Genomic DNA, 19,869 nt, shown 5'->3' with positions numbered 1-19,869 from the left:
TAACGTAATCCTCCAACGAATATGAGCATGTGGAAGACCAAATTTGAAATTTGAAATTTGTTTTATGATCGATTTCCTATTTTTTAAAACTTTGACGAATTTTTGATTAACAAACTCAAGGATTTCAAAGCGAGCAATGGCAACGTTGTGCAGAAAAAACATTTTTATCTCCAGCGCGTGAGTCTCTGTATCGGAAATTCTAAAGATATGCTCGTTTTAAAACTATTTTGCGATATTGCTGTTGCACTGGATCTTATGGTTTAAGTGCGAGGAACATGATATTTAATAAAGAAAGGTAACACACAAAATGTTAAAAAACGCCCCTTTGGACGTAATTTAAAATCTGAAACATTTCAGATTTTTATTATTATTATTATTATTATTATTATTATTATTATTATTATTTTAACCTGCCAATGCTTCTAGACGAAAGCTTTAATCACAAAAATTATCATTATCAGAGTAATCGGAAAATAACGCAGGATCATACTAAAGCGATTATACAATAGACGTTTTTACAGATTACAATAATACTGAGCAGTGGAGAATTTATAAGTGGGGGGGGGGCCTTCCGTCTTAAAACATACGATTTTGTTTACTGTTTTATTAAAAAGTAATTACTGTTTCAGATGTCCTTTAATATGCGGGCACCTCGTAATGAGCCTTGCTTTACTCTATAAATTCGTCGCTGATCTTGATTATATGTTCATTTTTTCTTAGCACCAGTGAACTGAAATAAAGTATTTTCTCCCCTCTTTCCTCATCCTTCGTGATGTAACTGAAAACATGCTGGACGCGTATTCGGGAGCTCCAGAATTGAATTCCCGGTGACGGCATTGCACATTTTTAATGACTTTACAAGTGGCACCCGAATTAAAAAGGGTGGTAGACGATAGTTTGTCATCAACAGGATTTGGCGAATGGATCCCCTAATCTTCAGTTGGCCTTTAAAAGACGTAGTATAGTATATGAGGTATTTTTCCCTCCTTTCGTGGTGTAACTGGAAGTAAGCTCAATGCCAATTCCGGAGGTTTCCAGAGTTCGAATCGTGGTGGAGCATTGCAGATTTCTACAATTTCCTGAGTTAAAAAAATTTTAAAAAGATTCTACACGCAGTTAATTTTATTCTGAAATAAATTGATAAGCAATATGTTCTTCAGGTCTTGCTTTATATGTGTCACTTGCATGGAAATGCTATAGAGCACCATCAGGACACTCGCTTTCGGTGTAAAAGTGCAGCCAACAATAGTTTAAAGAAGCTTTGAAATGGAAATTTTACTCTCCAAAACAAGCCCAGATGTGGAGAACAAAAGGAAGTGGAAAATGATGAAGATGCAGACAGAATCAAATCAACATATCACCAGTAAGAAATCACACAGAGATTTCACTGGACGCAATGACAGCAACAGAACTTCAATAGAAAAGGCTTCTCCTACTGATATCTGGGTTCCATTTAAACTTAGCAGAATTCAATACTCATCAGGAACGAGTATTGATTTGCACTTATAAAGACTGCACTTTGCAAGAAGTGTTAGAGCCTTTCTGAAACCAAAGATTGAAAAGGATTTTTTATTGTTATGATACTAGAAAAAGATTGATTAAATTAAACAGAGAAGTTAAAGTTCGCGCGCACACACACACACACACACACGCACACGCACACGCACACACACACAAAATAAATAAATAAATAAATAAATAAAATAAATAATAAAAAATAAAAAAATAAAAAATTCCAGCACTAACAGAAAATTTTGCTCTGCATATAGGAAGATATGAAAAGTGTAGTTTGCTTTCATTTGTTAGAAAATAATAAAAGTATTAATGCAGAAATTTGTAATGAGTCAGATAATTTGAAAAGGGTCTTAATCACCATGGGATCTGTAATGATCAACAGACCTGAGAAGATTCTTCAGAATTTTGCTTAATCAAATACTGTATGACTGATTTGACAAAAGCTTAATTATGGGAAATTTTTATTCCTCTGATTAAAAACCTAAAAATTGCTGTTTCCACTCAGACCTTATCTTTCTACTTAGATATCCACTCAGATCCTGTTTTCGTTAGATTTTATATCTTATTCTATACTTAATATTTACAGCACTACTTATATGTTTTGATTCAAGTAAGTTAAAAAAAAAATCTGCATAGGTTTTAACTCTTTTTCTCAGATTTTAACACTTTAAAAGGACTACCAAAGCTTACTTTAAACGAACTTAATCCTGTGGCTGGCTTTTTGATCTCTTTCCCTTATTCTCTGCTGGTAACGAAGAGGAAGCTGATTGGCTGACAACAGACTGATACTACATCACACTGATGATTTATGAATTTTTAAAAACAGCTACTATCTGTCTGCAAGAAGAACAGCTCCTGCCACAGGTGTAGGGTAATTGTAGGGTGGCAGTCTCCATAGCAACAGGGCTAGTATATTTCAAATAAGGCCAAACCAAGGGTTTCTGATTCATCTTTAAATGTGCCAAAATGGCAAACTGAAAAGCAAATTTTCAAGACATCCCTTTGGAAAAATGGGTCAAGGTTCCTTTCTACAACAGACTGCTGCAGACTAACTGGCGAGAGCTTTTCTCATGGTAGGCAGACTGTACCAAGCACTGAAATGCTAAAATGCATTTATATTTATGGGACTACAAAAAATAAATAAATAAATAAATAAATAATGAATAAATAAATAAATAAATAAAAAATAAAAAATTATAAATTTAATAATTATTTCTCTCCTCAAATAAAAATCCCACCTGGAATTACTGCTATTTAGCGCATATTAGTAAAATAAATTCCCATAGTTGCCAGCTTTGAAATGTAAAAAACGGGGTGGCTCTCGCATGAAAACTAGGTGTTTGCAAAAGATTTTAATGCTGCACAGCAACACCATTTCAAAAGAATTCCAGCCTAACTTAAATACATTTTATAATGCATGATTCAGGTTACTGAACTATTTATAATATGATTCTGATATAAAATATATTAATTAACTATAACAAAATCTATGTTCTTTGGCTAATTTCACTTTGTAATTTTCTTAAAAACTTTTATATTGAGAAAATCCTGAGCAGGGAAAGAAAACTTGTACATGATGAAAATAATAATTAATGCACATACTATTGCCTGGATAAACTTAACAATGTATCATATATTGATGGAAAAAATTTAATATAAATATTGAATGATTAAATATTAGTGAACCTTCATAAAAAGTTCTAAAAATGTGTATATTAGAATAAAACAATTCAGATAAAACATAATTTAATTAAAAAAAATTAGGCTGAAAATTATTAGGAGTGATGGAAGGAAATTTGAATAATTACGAGGAAAAATTTTTCAAAGCAAAGGCTAAAAATTAAATTTGGTGGGAAATTTGATACATCTACCAGGGAACCAGGACATACAATTAAAAATGAGAACTGGAAGCTATGAATTTCCATCCAAGTCTGAGAGTTGGTTAAATTAAAAAACTATGATTTAAACATTCAAAAAATACAAATAAATATTCACAGCTAATACATATTTAAGGACTCAAATATCTAGCTGAAATGCAAACTGTAAATGTTATTACACGCACAGTTTGACTTATTGTGTATGCAATCAAATTTTAACAAGGAGATAATCTTCATTTCCTTTAAGTTCACACAATATTACTTTATTATTACATCTTTTAATCAGTGACTAAAAAAGAGAAGGACTTGCAAACTAATCCTTCGAATTCTAATATAATGTTAGAATTCTCCTAATTTCAGACTGAAATACTCTAATTCATTAGAGGGGGGGATTTTTTTAAAATCAAAACAAGAAAGTAAAAAAGTTAGAAACGTAAAAAAGAAAGTCACTACCGACTTTGCAGAAAAGGGGAAAGAATTTTGGAAGGGGGTATTTATTTCAATGATTTATTTATTCAGTGCCACCTATTTTCTAAAAAACAAAATAGCAAACTTTTATGAGAAATTCTTCCATAATTTTTTGAAGCTACTATTCTCCTCATGAATACAGTGATCTAATTTCATTACTAAAAAAGGCATTAGATCATTGCACACTGATAATGATTATCCAAGAACTGTTGCCACATAAATACTTTTTTGTGACATCTTGGGTTACCCCATAAATACGTTTTAACAACATGGTGCATTGCCTCATCTATGCATATTTTTTGCAGAATTCAGTATGCACGCTGATAATCACAAAGTATAAGAAAATCAAATATACACATTGTCACAGGCTGTAATATGCTACAAAATTTTATTTTTGTGATTAGTTATCACAGTTCAGTGATCATATCTTAATAGCACTTTTTAACATATTTGGCCCCTTCAATCTACACTGACTACCAATAAGTATTTGGACACCTATGCAAATGACGATATCTGCGGTCCTAAGGTATTTCACGGACTCCGCCGGTATATATCGTGTAGAAAACAGCATCGGCTTTAGTCGCATGCAAGATGCCTCGCAGTTCGGAGCTCTCTGATTTCGAGAAAGGTATAATTATCGGGTATCACAAATATGGCAGATCCTTAAGCGACATATCTAGCGATCTGAAGTACCCAAAATCGACAGTGGCCTATGTGATTAAGAAGTGGAAGGTGAGCAATGATTGTCGGAATGTGCCCCGAGTCGGCAGACGATCGAAACTGGGAGATAGAGACCGACGAGTGCTGTCCACAGAAATTCGGAAGAACCGCACCCAACCGATGGCCCTCATCCGCGAGGAGTTTCAACAGGCATCCGGGAGTATTGTTTCAATGAATACCATCCGTAAGGAAACACATCTGCTTGGTTTTCATGGTCGTGCTGCTGCCCATAAGCCTTTGATCACAAAATCCAACCGTGCTGCTCGGTTAATGTGCTGCAAAGCACATCGAAATTGGACCGTAGATCAGTGGAAACGGGTTCTTTGGAGTGATGAATCAAGTTTCACCCTTTACCGTTCGGATGGCAGGGTCTGGGTCAGGCGTCTACCTGGAGAATGTCTCCTGCCAGAATGCATTGTCCCAACAGTCAAGTTCGGAAGAGGTGGAATTATGGTCTGGGGGTGTTTCTCCTGGTATTGGCTGGGACCCTTGGTCCCCATTCATGGTAAGCTGAACTCCGATGCCTACTGCACTATTTTGGATGACAATGTGCTTCCTATGTTATGGCAGTTTTACGGATTAGACCCCTGTTACCTTCTGGACGACAATGCCAGTTGTCATGTTTCGACGTTAACCAAGGCTTGGTATGGTGCCAATGGAGTTCATTGAATGGACTGGCCTGCCCAGAGTTCAGACCTGAATCTTATCGAGAACCTCTGGGACAAGTTGCATTGCCGAATTCATGGGTGCATTACCCGTGCAAAATCGGTGAAGGAACTTCTATGCCTTCTCTAAGCCAAGTGGAAGAAAATACCACTAGCTGTCAGACAAAGACTTGTGGAAAGTATGCCCCGGAGGGTCCATGCTGTAATTACCTCTCGTGGAGGCTCTACCAACTATTGATTTTGAATAAAGTTAGTTTTTCTTTTCTATCACAGGTGTCCAAATACTTATTGGTAGTCAGTGTAAATGTATAACGTTTTCAGAAACAAAATTCTTCTCTCCTAAATTCCTTCACAGAGTGTGAATAGCTATGAACAGTTAGGTAGTAAACTAAGACAAGTAAAATATAACTTTGGAAATGTCATTGCATTAATTATACTAATGATATAAATATTCATAAAATAATGAATTTTCACAGAATATCAAACACACTTTCTACTAATAATCTTGTTGCCAGTGGAAACTATGAAAATGTTTTAAAAAGGTGAAATGTTTCCAAATTGCTCATTTTGATCCCATTGTCATCATCTGGAAGTGAAATGAAAAACCTGTATGTTGCATAGTTTTATTTGGCTTTAATTTAAAGTTTAAATACTAAATACAAAATAAAGATTCAACACTGCTTGTTATCAATTTTCAAATTTATGAACCATATTAAGACCTTTAGAGGCCCTAAGCACTTACAAAGTTTCAGTACCCCCACATATGTTTAAACGAAATGTTTAAATTTATGACCAAGATTATAAAAGAGTACAATGAATACTTACCCACTGTATGAAAATCATGCAACATAACCTTTTACTGCTAGAAGTCCATCATTATAAAATGACGCAAATGCTGAAAAATTACTGCAAGATGGAAATTTCACTAGCCCCTTCCTATTTATTGGAGATGCTGCTAAATGTGAATTTGGTATTCTTTTTTAGTGCTTAAGACCTTGAGAGGCCTTAAGCACTAAAAAAGTTTGAGTGCCCCCACATATGTTTACACCAGTTTTTTCTTCATTCCTTTTTTCTCTCAGTTTTGGTTTAGCTGTACCGTGCATTTCATGATAGAACTGACAAGTAGAAATTTTTTGGATTTTGGTGTCCCTTGCTGTAATGCCCTAAGCATGTGCTTATATTGCTTAAAGGTTAATCTAGCCCTGCCTTTTACATTATGCTCTGGAAAGCAAGGATTTTGGATAAGTTTCAGAATGTTTCAAACTCTTTTGAACATTCTCAGTTTTTAGTCTAAAGCATAATGGGGGGGGGAGGATTAAGGCCGCTCTCTATACTTTTTTTATTTTAATTATTTATTGCCTTATTTATTTTCAAAGATCATAGTAGCTAAAAGAAATCAACTTTTACTTCAAAGATTTTAAATTATAAATTCGAAAGAAGCATGGAAAACAGAAAATTTGCTCAATTTTTTTAAATTCTTAATCCCTCTTCAAGCGCATAAATTAATTTTTAATAGACATTATCTTTAAGTATGGGAAAAAAAAAAAAAAAAAAAAAACACTTATCAGATTTTCAATAACAATAAACTTCTGGGGACTCAGAACTAATCTGTAAATGAACAAATTTTACAGATACAAAAATAATCTGCTAGAAGACAATGAAAACTACTATTGGTCTGCAATTTCAAAAAAATATCTTCATGGAAGTAAAAAGAAATTACTCTCTGTATACTTTTCTAATCATAAAAATTAAATTTTAGTTCCAGTCATTAACAGCGTATGAAATTCCTAACGCAACACATATTGCAAACAAAGATAATTCTGCCTCAAAAGACTCTGGTTGTGATTAGCTTAAAAATTCTTATATTAAAATTACATTCCAATGAAAATCTCAACAGCCATATTACCTTTAATAATTGTAGAATGAAGCCTGCATGCATTAATTAAATAAAACTGGCATTTCACAAACATACCAATTAGGAATGTCTCACATTTAAAATAAACATTAATTTTTATTCTCATTTATTAGCAATTTTAGATTTTTTTTTTTTGAATAAAATTTATCTAAAGTAAATGCAAGGAATATTTTCATCATAAATAGCTTAACATATCCTATTTTAACTATTAATCACAATTTCATTTAATGCTGCTAAAAAATTTTGCTTCAAAACTTAATTTGCATACCATTCATATGACTAAGGGTTTTTTTTTTTTTTTTTTTACCTTTTTTCTTTACTATCTAACCTCTATCAGGTTTAATTTAATTTATTTAGAATTCAAGTTCACCTGGAAAGTAAATACATGTGAGATGAAATTGCAATAAAAAGAGTACAATGAATACTTACCCACTGTATGAAAATCATGCAACATAACCTTTTACTGCTAGAAGTCCATCATTATAAAATGATGCAAATGCTGAAAAATTACTGCGATATGGAAATTTCACTAACCACTTTCTATTTATTGGAGATGCTGCTAAATGTGAACTTGATATTCTTTTGCAGAATAAATTATGGTCTAATATCAATAAATATCCCTTTTATAGTTTTATTCTGAATAAACAGATCTGTCTTGCAGACAGTCTCAATATACTTATTACATTAGCCCATTAGTGCCCAGCATACTATTTATATAACAGGTATTATGCAATTAAGACACAATAACACACCGAATAAATACTAATTCATAAGAGAAGGACCCCCATTCCGGATATGAATTCCTGGGGTATTTATGGGATTCCTTGCCAGTGTGGTTTAATTTACATTGGCCAAACTAAGAGAGCCTTAAAATTTCGCATCAAGGAACATGAGGCATATGTTAGAAAAAAGGAAACACAGAAGTCTTCTGTTGCTCAATATTGTTGGTCCGAAAATCACACTTTCAATTTTTCTGTTGCCAAAATTATTCAAAAAACATCTTCCATTGGAGAATTGGATTTTTCTAGAGGCATTTCACATTAAAAAAAATCTTTCTGTTCTAGTTAACGATCCTAATTCCAATCCGTCTTTGCCTTCGGCCTTTAAAGAAATTATGTTTTAGTTCTGGTTTCATCAACAGATGGCACCACTTGCTTATTCCTGTCCAGGCTTTCTTATCTTATCTAGTCATTATTTCCTATCTTGCTCATTTGCAGTTTTGCAGCTGAGGATGGTGGTTCGGTAAAGCCATCGAAACTAGTCCTGAGAAAATTTTGAAAATATAACGTTGATTTTTGTTGTTTCACTTATGAATTAGGTATTATGTCTTTAAAGCCCATGTTTATAACTTCCAACATCACTCCAGATAGACCAAATAAGCCGGTTGGGACTTTAATAATGGCAACATTTCTGGCCTGATTCTCATATTTCATTGTGATACCAGCATTATCCTAATGTATACTGTACACCAAGGACAGACTGTAAATGTAAAATACTTTTGTTGATTTTTGGATTGCAACTTGCAATCAACATTATGAAACAAGTGATGATGCTTTTTGTAGAATCCTGTAATTATTCTGCTAGGCATTACTCAGTATTATGTGCATATAATTTCTTCGTTTAACAGGGCTGGGATATGCTCTACTATCTACTGAATTCCTTGGACTTAAGCAATTGAGACTATGATTTGATTCCTAAAATAGAATTTGCTTCCAAACTATTCCAAAGATTCTACCAAAAATAGACAGCTCCATTTGAATCACTGACAAAACAGGTGCTGCTACAAGTAGACTACAAATTTCACATGGCTGGCAATAGATTGCCCACAATGCTGGTGATTACATAAAAGAAGAGTAAAAGTGTTACTATTTTGTATCATATACAAATAAATAGCTGCTACTATTAAAGTTTCAACGCTGAGGTAAAAGGATTAAAAAATTAATAGATAATTTGTCTTCTCATTTAGCTTGAGTCAAATTTTTACTGAATTTGTTTTTTAAAGCAGTACAACAGAAACTGACAAAGTCTTCATTGCTGACTTTTTTTTCTTAATTATATGATATTTTTCAGAAAAGCAACAAAATTGCAAAATTAATTTAAATTTTATCCATACTTATATAGAAAAATGCTAATTCTCTAATAGATGTAATAATTTAATTTTAAATGAGCTTTCATTCTAAATAATTATAATTAGCACAAATCTAAATGCTAGTATTGCAGTCTACAAAAAGGACATTGAATCAATCATTATTCTTTGCTTCTACTTTTACCTCCTAAATTTTTACTACTTTTATATTTTCCACTTTTCTTTGATGACTTTTCCTCAGATAAAAAAATAAATTAAAAAAAAAAAAAAAAAAAAGCAACATTATGCATTAGTTCTTGCAGAGGATGGTATTGAATGAATATATGTTTTCTAAAAGCTTTAAAATGATGAAGCAGTATGGGCTAAAGTTAAAAAACTGAGATATGAGAAAGACATGTGATGACAATTCCAGATGTTAAGACTTCATCTGGAAATATTAATAATTATAGCAGATGAGAAATGTAATGGTATCAAACTACATTCAAGTTCTGCAAAAAGGGTATGTTGAAAACAAAAAAAGCTGCATGCAGCATGGAAGAAAACAACATCAAAGCACACACACACAGTAGCTCCAAACAGAAGAAAAACCTCCTAAGACTTGTTTGGAATAACTAGAATTACAAATTCATTGAAAACGAAAAATGCTGCATGCAGCATGGAAGAAAACAACATCAAAGCACACAAAGTAGCTCCATATAGAAGAAAAACCTCCTAAGACTTGTTTGGAATAACTAGAATCACAAACTGATTTTATAGTTTATGTAATACAATTACCAAAGAAATATATTATTTAATTGCTAAAGATGCAACTTATTATGCTACAAACCTCAAGAAAAAAGTTTCAGTGATACCATTAAAGATATGAAAATATTCACAGACTTTCATGCATTATCAGATGAGTGGAATTATTGAAGAGATGAGGAAAAGTTGGTAAACATCTAGTTCAGAATGTCTTACTGGAAATTCATACACAAAGAATCAATTCATACATTCCTTTTCAGGATAACCATTATAAATTAGTATAAACTTCTATTGGAAAAACCTTAATAGAAATTTTTAACAGTACATATTTTTCTTATATCAATTAATAAAATTATTATGGACCATAGCTATAATACATTAAAACTGTTTATGAGAATAAAAATACAATTACACTTAATTAACAATGGTTTTTTTAAAACTTCACAAGAATTCATAAATATTTCAATCATATTTGTATTATGTGTCACAATTGCCTGTTGATAAATTTTTTTTAAATAAGTCTTATATTATCTAAGAATTTAAGAGCAGTCTGTTTACACTTTATTTTCTACTTCTTCACATTCTTTGAAATGTCTGCATGTTACCAGAAAAGTATATTTTTTTATATTTCAATTCCTATACACAGAATAGTATACCCCCCAAAAAAACTATTCATAATTTTGGTAAAATTTAAATATATTATTAACAGTGAATACAAATAAATGTGATTATTATTTTGTCTGTTTGCAGAATAAATAAATGTGGGCATTTTAATTAAACAGTGAAAAATGCTTTACATAAAATCCCCCCTTCTTATCCTAAAAAACTATACTCATGTTTAATTTTAGGCCTACTGATGGAAAATTCTTCACTCAAATTTCAGTCTAAAGGAAGGAGCCTGCAAAAAAATACTAGTATTCTGAAAATAAATTAAATACCTCAGGATCCATTTTTTTGTATTCGGTATCATCTTCATCCACTTCAAAAAACATTTCAGCTTGGGTGATGGATAACATTCCAGGTACTACCACACCAGGGGCAATTAGCCTGCATTTGGTACTGAAGCTGACAGGACCTGTAAATTAGCAATTAATGCTGAAACAAATATCTTAAGAATGCTATAGCAACAGAATAATTCAAAATAAAAATTTCCTTCTTCTAATAGCTCAAAGTGCTCTTGTTCCCCCTTCCTTTTTTCTTTTTTCCTCTGTTCTGTTCTTTTTTATAAGACACTATTTGTTACACATGGAAAACAATTTATTCCCTCAGAAACAAATTTCACCATGGACAGATATAGTTTAATACACTTCTAAAATAAAGCATCCTGTAGGAGAATCTCTCAGCAAACCAATGTTGAAAGTTTAACAAACATGGGTTTTAAAGAAGATAAAATATTAATAAAATATAAAGTTTACATTTATATTTTGCATGTATTTAAGTGCCATGTATTTAAGTAATTGCATGTATGCCATGTATTTAAGTAAACACAAAGGAAACATTTATTACAAGAAACAGTTAAGCAAGTAACTAAACCTAAAGAAGTAAATGACCTCCCTAATTTTTCATCTAAGTCTGGCAGCACTACACATGAAAGTCGCCAATAACTATTTGCTCTCTTCAGAATTCGGATTTGCTGCTTTAGCGTAGGTTGAATGTGCATCATATGTGGCTTTGTTCCATTCATTTTGGTGAAAATCATTATTGCCATTCTGTAATTGTTAAACTGGTAAGTACAAACTTTTTATTGAATAAGATAGCATTTCAGTTTAAATGTAACTGAAAAAATTACCATATTACAGAGTTTAATTACAATTTTAAATTCACCATATTCTGCAAGAAAATAACTATTCCTGGAATCTCAAATTTATATGCACTTTCAACTTAAAATTTATTAATAGAGCTAAAAAATTCTTCCAAATGTTACTATTTTCATTTTGGATCAAATCCAATCCGGAATTTAAAAAAAAAAAAAAAAAAAAAAAAAAAAAAAAAAAAAAAAAAAAGAAAGAAACTTTTGTCTAATTATGCTTCATATCATATTTTATTTATAGTGTTTCATATGACAACAGCATTATTCTTGCTAGAGTAAGACATATAAAAACAACATATATATTTTTAAATAATACTTTTTAACAAGCTTATTCATTTTTTTACCTAGTATAGTTAAGGAACATTTTCGATTTTGGAGAACATACAAGAATTCCTTAATGTAATTTCATTGCATGGTTCTCCATTAAATTGAAAGTTTAATGTTCCCAGAGAATATTCAACTGTCATTTTATTCTTTTTTTACACCACATTTACCAAATACACTGCTGGCCATTAAAACTGCAACACCAGGAAGGAATGATCTGACAAACAACAAAATAACATGAAAAAAGAGGTTGGAACATGCAAACAATTAATATTTCAGTGCATTTAAATTATGCAGGTGGCAGAAACAACATCTGAAGCACTGCATAAAAGAAAAGTTATGTAGTGGATTTCTCATTCAGAAAGCACTTTGTAAGGTTGCAGTTTGCTCAGAATATTGTAAGAAGGCTGCATATTTAGTAACAGCAACAAAGGTATAACTCAATTTTTAATTAACTTACAAGTACAACTGCATTACATTCCTTTTATGTAATCAACAGCAAAGCTTATAACCTTTTGCCAAATGTTGGGAAGCCATTGTAGACCAGTGGCAAGGTGTTGATTGTTGATGTGAGTAACCAAGCGCCCTACAGCGTGGAGTACAGATGAAATGTCATGAAATCGGTGACCTCAGAGGCGTTCCTTCAACTTCGGAAACAGATCAAACTCACAAGGACTCATGTCAGGTGAGTAGGGAGGGTGTTCCAGGAGTTCTCACTGCCATCGTTGCAAAATGAGAGTGACATTGTTTGCAACACGGCAACGAGCGTTGTCATGCATTACGATATGGAGATTGTTGTGCAATAAACATGGACGTTTGCGCCGCATAGCCAAACGCAGATGGTGCTGTAGAAATCGGCAATAGTAATCTGCGTTGACAGTTTGTCCTTCAGGTACAGCATATGTAAGAATCACACTGTCTCAGTTGTATGCCATAATCAGCATAACCTTCATCCGACTGGGTTCCTGTCGAAATTTCTGTGGACGTGGCGAACCTTGGTGATGCCTTTCATTTGAATGATGCTTTAATTCAGGCTCATAGGTTCGTGCCCATGTCTCGTCAATGGTGACAATACGCTGCAGAAATGCATCTCCTTCATTGCGGTATCTCTCCAAGTGAGTGCCAGCCAGTGCATACCGGTGCCATTTCTGTACTGCGGTTAGTTAATGTGGAACCCAGCGGGAAGCAATTTTCCTCATGTTGAGAGATTTCTTCATCATGCACTGCACCGTTTGCTGACTCAGACCAACCTCTAAGAATAATTCTCAGACAGTCCATCAGTGGTCTATGATAAGGAGACCACTCAGGATGTCAATCTGCTCTTGAGGAATGGTGGGTCGACCTGTGCATTGCAAATCCACAGTCTCATTCCGACCCGAACAAATGCTTGAACCCAATGTGCTACTGTCCTATACGGTAAAGCATTCGTGCCACAGGCTTCCACTAATTCTCGATAGCATCCTGTTGCATTTTTGCCATGGGCAACCTCGATTTTAAGCCACAACCGCTGATCACCTTTTGAAAACATGCTTTAGAGCAATGGAAATGAAACTCCTCTCCTTAATGCCCCACAACAACTACCCTTCTAAGCAGGTCGACTGCTTTTTGCACTCTACACATCAACAACAGCGCCACCTCCTATATCCTATTTGTGCATGCCCCCCTGCCCTTCTGCGAGTTTCAAGGTTAAGTTGCCACTATTTAATTTACAACCCCCATACATTATGCCACAAATAAGAACATAAAATGCTTACCAGCAAGTGTTGGAATTAAATAGAGGCAGCATCATTACCTATTCAGAGTGTAGATTATTGTTCTGTGATATCGCCCGTTGTACTAGTCAACATCCAACCCTTGTCATGCAAATATGGAATAAACGTGTTACTGAAGGTCACACTGAACAACATGCAGGATTTTGGTGCTCTCCCGTGACCAACTCCCAAGAGAACAAACATATTGTGAGATCAGCCCCTGCAAAACCGTACAGCCACATCATGGACTATTAGTCAGGAAATGGGCATGTTTGCGGCACACCTAGTATATGCCTGTACAGTGCACCAATGTTTGCAGTCGCATGGACTATTTATACGACGACCATTACTTCGGCTTCCCTTGATAATGTAGCAGTATTTTGATGACTGTATACATGTCTGGAGGCTCTGAAGAGACCTCAAGTTCCCTCCTTGCATTTGATATTGCCATAGGGGCCCTGCACCTGGTGTGATGATTTGAGTAGCCATTTGGTACATGACATGCACATCTCTAGTTCGGGTCAACGATAATTTGAACACAAATCGGTACATTTCTGACATCTTACGTCCAGTGGTTGTGCCTTATTTTCGAGGCCTGCCAAATGCCATCTTTCAACAAGAAAATGACAGATCACATATTCGATTGCTGGCCTGAATGGTCTTCAGATCTGTAACCTACTGAAAACAACTGGTCATGTGGCGATGAAAGAGTAGCCCGCTAAATCTCTTCAGCTAATATGGTTGATGAAGTGTGGCATAGACTTGAAGCAGCATGGAATGAGTTGTCCATTTCTGTCATACAAGAGCAGTTTGACTCTATGCCTAACCGGGTAAGGGTCGTTCTAGCTGTCAAGAGTGGCAGCTGTTTCTACTAATTCCTCATCCCTGTACTGCTGACAAAACTGCCCACCCTATACTTCTCACATAATTACTGCCCACCAATGTACTGATAACAAATTTAATCATTTTGTCTTCATGCCACACTGCTTACATACAATAAATATCTTTTTTCTATTTGCTTTCCTTCCTGGTGCAGTTTTAATGGCTAGCAGTGTACACTCAACCTATATATACAACTATTGGAAAATAAATAACAGCTTTAATTATACTAAATTACAGCAATAATATTAGATTATTACTTGTAGTATTAAAAAGTACAAAAACCTTTAGCATTTGTTTTAATACGTCCAGTGTATGCCTGTCCCTGTATTTCATCCCATCTGATATGACCCTAATCAATCACAATATGTCAGTTCAAGAATATGAAGACATTTTAGTATGCATAATACTCATACAGTAAAACAAATTGACTGTAATATTGTTCTGGCCATCAGATATAAAAGTAATTGAAGATATTTTAATTTCAATGTGTAAAAGTGTTTTTCAGACCTCTGAAATTGGTGAAAAACTATTTGGAAATCACTAGTTTACACGTTTCTTTTGGTTTTAAGTACATTTTACCAATAAGGGCTTAGTTTTATTAAATGGCAAGAGTGAGTTCTGTTTTTATTTAAAGAGATTATTTTATAATTTTCCTGTCAGCTTATATTTTTATGGAATTAATTACTAAGCATTTGAAATCTTAGCAAAAACTAAATTAACATATTATGTGAATGTGCAATATTATTGCTATATCTATATATTGTTAATATGTCTGGTTAAAGATATTATACAGTTACTGTATCCATGATTGCATATTATTACTCTATCTATAATAAGTATATAATAATTCGGATTAAATGCATAATGGAGAGTTTTTGTATGATCTCTTTTGCTACCCCCCCCCAAATGAATGGAATCAAAAAAGAAAGAAACTAGTTCATATTTTTAAAAGCAAACAAACGTGTAGATTGCTACCCTTACAAAATATTTTCCATACCAAAATAAAAATTAATTAGTGGTTTTCAAATTTTTGATAAGTAATCTGTGCAATATGTGCAATATGTGTTGCATTATATAATAATAAGTATATATATATATAAAGTATATATATATATATATAATAAGTATAATATATATAATAATAATTTGATAAGTAATATGTGTTGCATTATATAATTTATGTAAGTTTGATTACGCTGTATTTTTCATCAAATTTTAGCATTTAAGGTTGACAAATAAGTAACTAAAACTACATATTTATACTGTATTAAATATGAACTTTAAATTTTTTTAAAATTAATTAATAAAAATTAGTTTTGGGTAGCTATGACCTATGTTTCCTCTAATTTTTCTTTATAGCTGCACTAGGAAGCACAGATACAAGAGCTATAAAATTCTGATCATCATGAATTACTGCATACAAGCATGGCATCAACTATAGGCATGAGAAGTGAAAGCTCTTATTTAACTATTGACAAGACATTTGCACACAATATTCAACTTACCAGCTAGTTCAGCATCAAGATCTTTATCATCCCATAAATCACTATCATCAAGTAAGTCACTACTTTGCAAATGATGTTGCTGTTGCCGGCGAGTGAGAGCAAGATGCTGATGAAATTCTTCTCGAGCCTGCAGAATTGCATCTTCAGGGGCCCCTGGAAAGCATACAAAAATAATTGTTATCAACGATTACAAAAATAAACTTCTTTATTTTAATTAAAAACAAAAGTTGATGAATATATGTTGATGCGAAATCCTATAAATAAATATGGATAATCTACAAAAGAAGTTTGCTTTTCAATACGGGTTAAAAAAACGAGACTAAGACTATGAAGAAACTTTCTCTGTTTGCATAATTATATGCAGTTTTCACAATTACACAATAATAACATAATTTCTTTAAAGGCCAAAGGCAAATTTGGATTGGAATTAGGATCGTTAACTAAAACAGAAAGATTTTTATGAATGTGAAATGCCTCTAGAAAATCCAGTTCTCTAATGGAAGATGTTTTTTGAATAATTTTCGCAGCAGAAAAAATTGAAAGTGTGATTTTTGGACCAACAATGTTGAGCAACCGAAGACTTCTGTGTTTCCTTTTTTCTAACATATGTCTCATGTTCCTTGATGCAAAATTTTAAGGCTCTCTTAGTTTGGCCAATGTCAATTAAACCACACTGGCAAGGAATCCTATAAATACCCCAGGAATTCATATCCGGAATGGGGTCCTTGAGTATGGAACTCGGAATTTTATTGATGGGAGAATAAACAACCCGAAAGTTAAATTTCTGCAAAATATGTGCAACTTTATAGCTAATTGATGGAAAGAAGGGAATGACAACAGAATTTTTATAATCTCCTAAAACAAGAGTGTGCCTTTTAGTGTGTTGAGATGAGAATTTTTTAACTGCTTGATTAATAATCTTGGGTGAAAAGCCCCTGTCAATAGCTATTGCTTTTAAATAATTTAGTTCTTCATCAAGGGCTAGTTTGGAGGAGCAAACTTGAAGAGCACGGAAAACATAGGAATAAAATGAAGCTACAACTTTGTTTAGTTGTATGAAATGATTTAAAGTGAGGTGGAAGGCAAACCGATGAAGGTTTACGGTAAACCGTAGTACTGAAGTTGGATGTGTTACGTGTGACCAGAATGTCGAGAAACGGAAGAGAATTGCAAGTCTCAAGTTCAAAAGTGAACTGAATAGCAGGATCAATAGAATTCATTGTTGAAAAAACTTTATTTAAATCATCTTTATTACCTTCAAACAGGGTAAACTTAAAACTGGGTTTATTCTCCCATCAATAAAATTCTGAGTTCCATACCCAAGGACCCCATTCCGGATATGAATTCCTGGGGTATTTATAGGATTCCTTGCCAGTGTGGTTTAATTTACGTTGGCCAAACTAAGAGAGTCTTAAAATTTCACATCAAGGAACATGAGGCATATGTTAGAAAAAAGGAAACACAGAAGTCTTCTGTTGCTCAACATTGTTGGTCCGAAAATCACACTTTCAATTTTTCTGCTGCCAAAATCATTCAAAAAACATCTTCCATTGGAGAACTGGATTTTCTAGAGGCATTTCACATTCATAAAAATCTTTCTGTTCTAGTTAACGATCCTAATTCCAATCCAAATTTGCCTTCGGCCTTTAAAGAAATTATGTTTTAATTCTGGTTTCACCAACAGATGGCGCCACTTGCTTATTCTTGTCCAGGCTGTTTTATCTTATCTAATCATTATTTCCTATCTTGTTCATTTGCGATTTTGCAGCTGAGGATGGTGGTTCGGAAAACCATCGAAACTAGTCCTGTGAAAATTTTGTAAACATAATGCTGATTTTTGTTGTTTGCTGATTTTTGTTGTTTGACTTCTGAATTAGTATTTATTCGGCGTGTTATTGTGTCTTAATTATTGAAAGCATTAATTTACTTTGTTGCTTTACATCAGCAATTATACTTTTCTTCTTTAACTGCTTCAAAAAATTAATACTTTCAGTCAAACAAACTTCTAAAATATATTCTTCACACTGTAACAGCCAAAAAAATGTTATTTTTGGCATTGAGAGGTGATACCATTAATTTCAGCAGAAAAGCACTTTTCTCGGATATCCAGAGACAGACATTCAGAACTATATCCTGTATGTGTATGCAGAGCTTCATTACTGATCTCTGAACATGAACTAAATTGGGTCATTAATTATGAAAAAATACTTAATTTATTAAATATTTTGCTAATTAAAATGTTGTTATATTTACAATAACCTTCTGATTAATTAGAAGCAAAAATTACATTTATCTTTATAATGGTAATAGATTAGAAGATACATAATTCATGCTCCCAAGTTACTTAAATTATTTTTACATAAGATATTAACAGAACAAAAACATGAGTATCAACATTCTCAATAGATTAAAAAGGTTCTTCTTACCATGCTCAATTGCTGCTTTCAGTGTGGCTTCAGGATGACTAGATCCATAGGGATTCTGAACAAAACGTTTTCTTCTCCGTGCATCATCTTCCCATGAATCTAACTTCAGATATTCCCTTATTATAGCATTTGTTTTGTTTCCCCATGCACCGTGTTTATTTGTGAGAATGTTCAAAATTTTTTCTATATTTCTACAGGCAGTCACACTGTCACGACGACGAGCTGCTGTTATCAAGTGATCACACATTTTCTCTTCTTCTTTACGGTCCAACACAGTTTGGGCACAAAGAGACTGGAAAAAAAATATGTTACTTGTTACTTTAGTATGTGATAAAACAGATAAGGCATGCACATTTTTAAAATACTTTTCCATCTCTCATATACATTTTTCCAACTTATTAACAAACAGCAGTATTAGGAGGAGATTTAGGAGGATTAGGATATTTTTAAAATAATCAAAGAATAAAATGGTTGTTACAGATTTGATATCTTAAAAAGAAAGATAGGAAATAATCTGAAAAATATCAGAAAATGTAATGCTGAGAAATACAACATTCCCATACATGTGCACAAGTGAGTGTGTACACATACGTGCACAAGTGAGTGTGTACACATACTGTTATGCAGATAAACAAATAGTTATTAAACTAATCAAAATATCAACTATGAATTAAACTCGCAATAACAACTTTGTATTTGCCGTACATATATTACAATGCTCAATCGATTTCGTGGGCAGCTAAAGGTCCCTCCTCATCAGGAGAACTAAATTCCTAGAAGGGGAAAAAAAAGAAGAAAATAAAGCATTGGCAAAAGGAGTCTCAGAAACCTGTGCTCGTTATCAGCACTGCATGTGGTCATTACCGGATTTATGAATCAGAGTTACACTGGCCGCCTACTTTGAGGAGGGACCTTTAGCTGCCCTCGAAATCGATAGAGTGCTGTAATACGAGGGCCATCCAGGAAGTAGATTACGTTTCCGTCTGTGTCCGCTAGGGGCGGGGCTAGCGCGGCCATCTTGGGGTCAGAGCGTTGCGCAGCTCAGTCTGCATCTAGCCGTGCTAGTGAGAGGTTCGTGCTGTGCTCCGTTCAGATACTGTGACGGTTTGAAATGTCTGCGTTAATTGAAAATCCCGCGAGCTGCGAGGTGCGCTCAGTAATAAGGTTTCTGACTGCAAAAAACT

At 33.4% G+C, this 19,869-nt stretch overlaps 1 protein-coding gene across 2 annotated transcripts in view; it reads right to left on the bottom strand.

The window, feature by feature from the left end:
* rg (A kinase anchor protein rugose) overlaps positions 1-19,869 on the bottom strand; it is a 258,360-nt gene that overhangs the window by 188,620 nt on the left and 49,871 nt on the right. For both annotated transcript variants that reach the window (XM_085824292.1, XM_085824293.1), the window contains exons 16-18: positions 18,686-18,977; positions 16,260-16,412; positions 10,926-11,062 (exon numbers count right to left, since the gene is read on the bottom strand). In XM_085824292.1, coding sequence (XP_085680418.1) covers positions 10,926-11,062; positions 16,260-16,412; positions 18,686-18,977 — 582 coding nt within the window. The remainder of the gene's footprint in view (positions 1-10,925; positions 11,063-16,259; positions 16,413-18,685; positions 18,978-19,869) is intronic.

The sequence above is a fragment of the Stegodyphus dumicola genome, chromosome 9 (assembly GCF_044657685.1).
Source record: "Stegodyphus dumicola isolate Sdum_Otavi_A_Nest chromosome 9, ASM4465768v1".
NCBI classification, from domain to species: Eukaryota; Metazoa; Arthropoda; class Arachnida; order Araneae; family Eresidae; genus Stegodyphus; species Stegodyphus dumicola.
The sequence above is the reverse complement of the archived record's forward strand: the minus strand, read 5'-3'. Positions and strand labels throughout refer to the sequence as shown.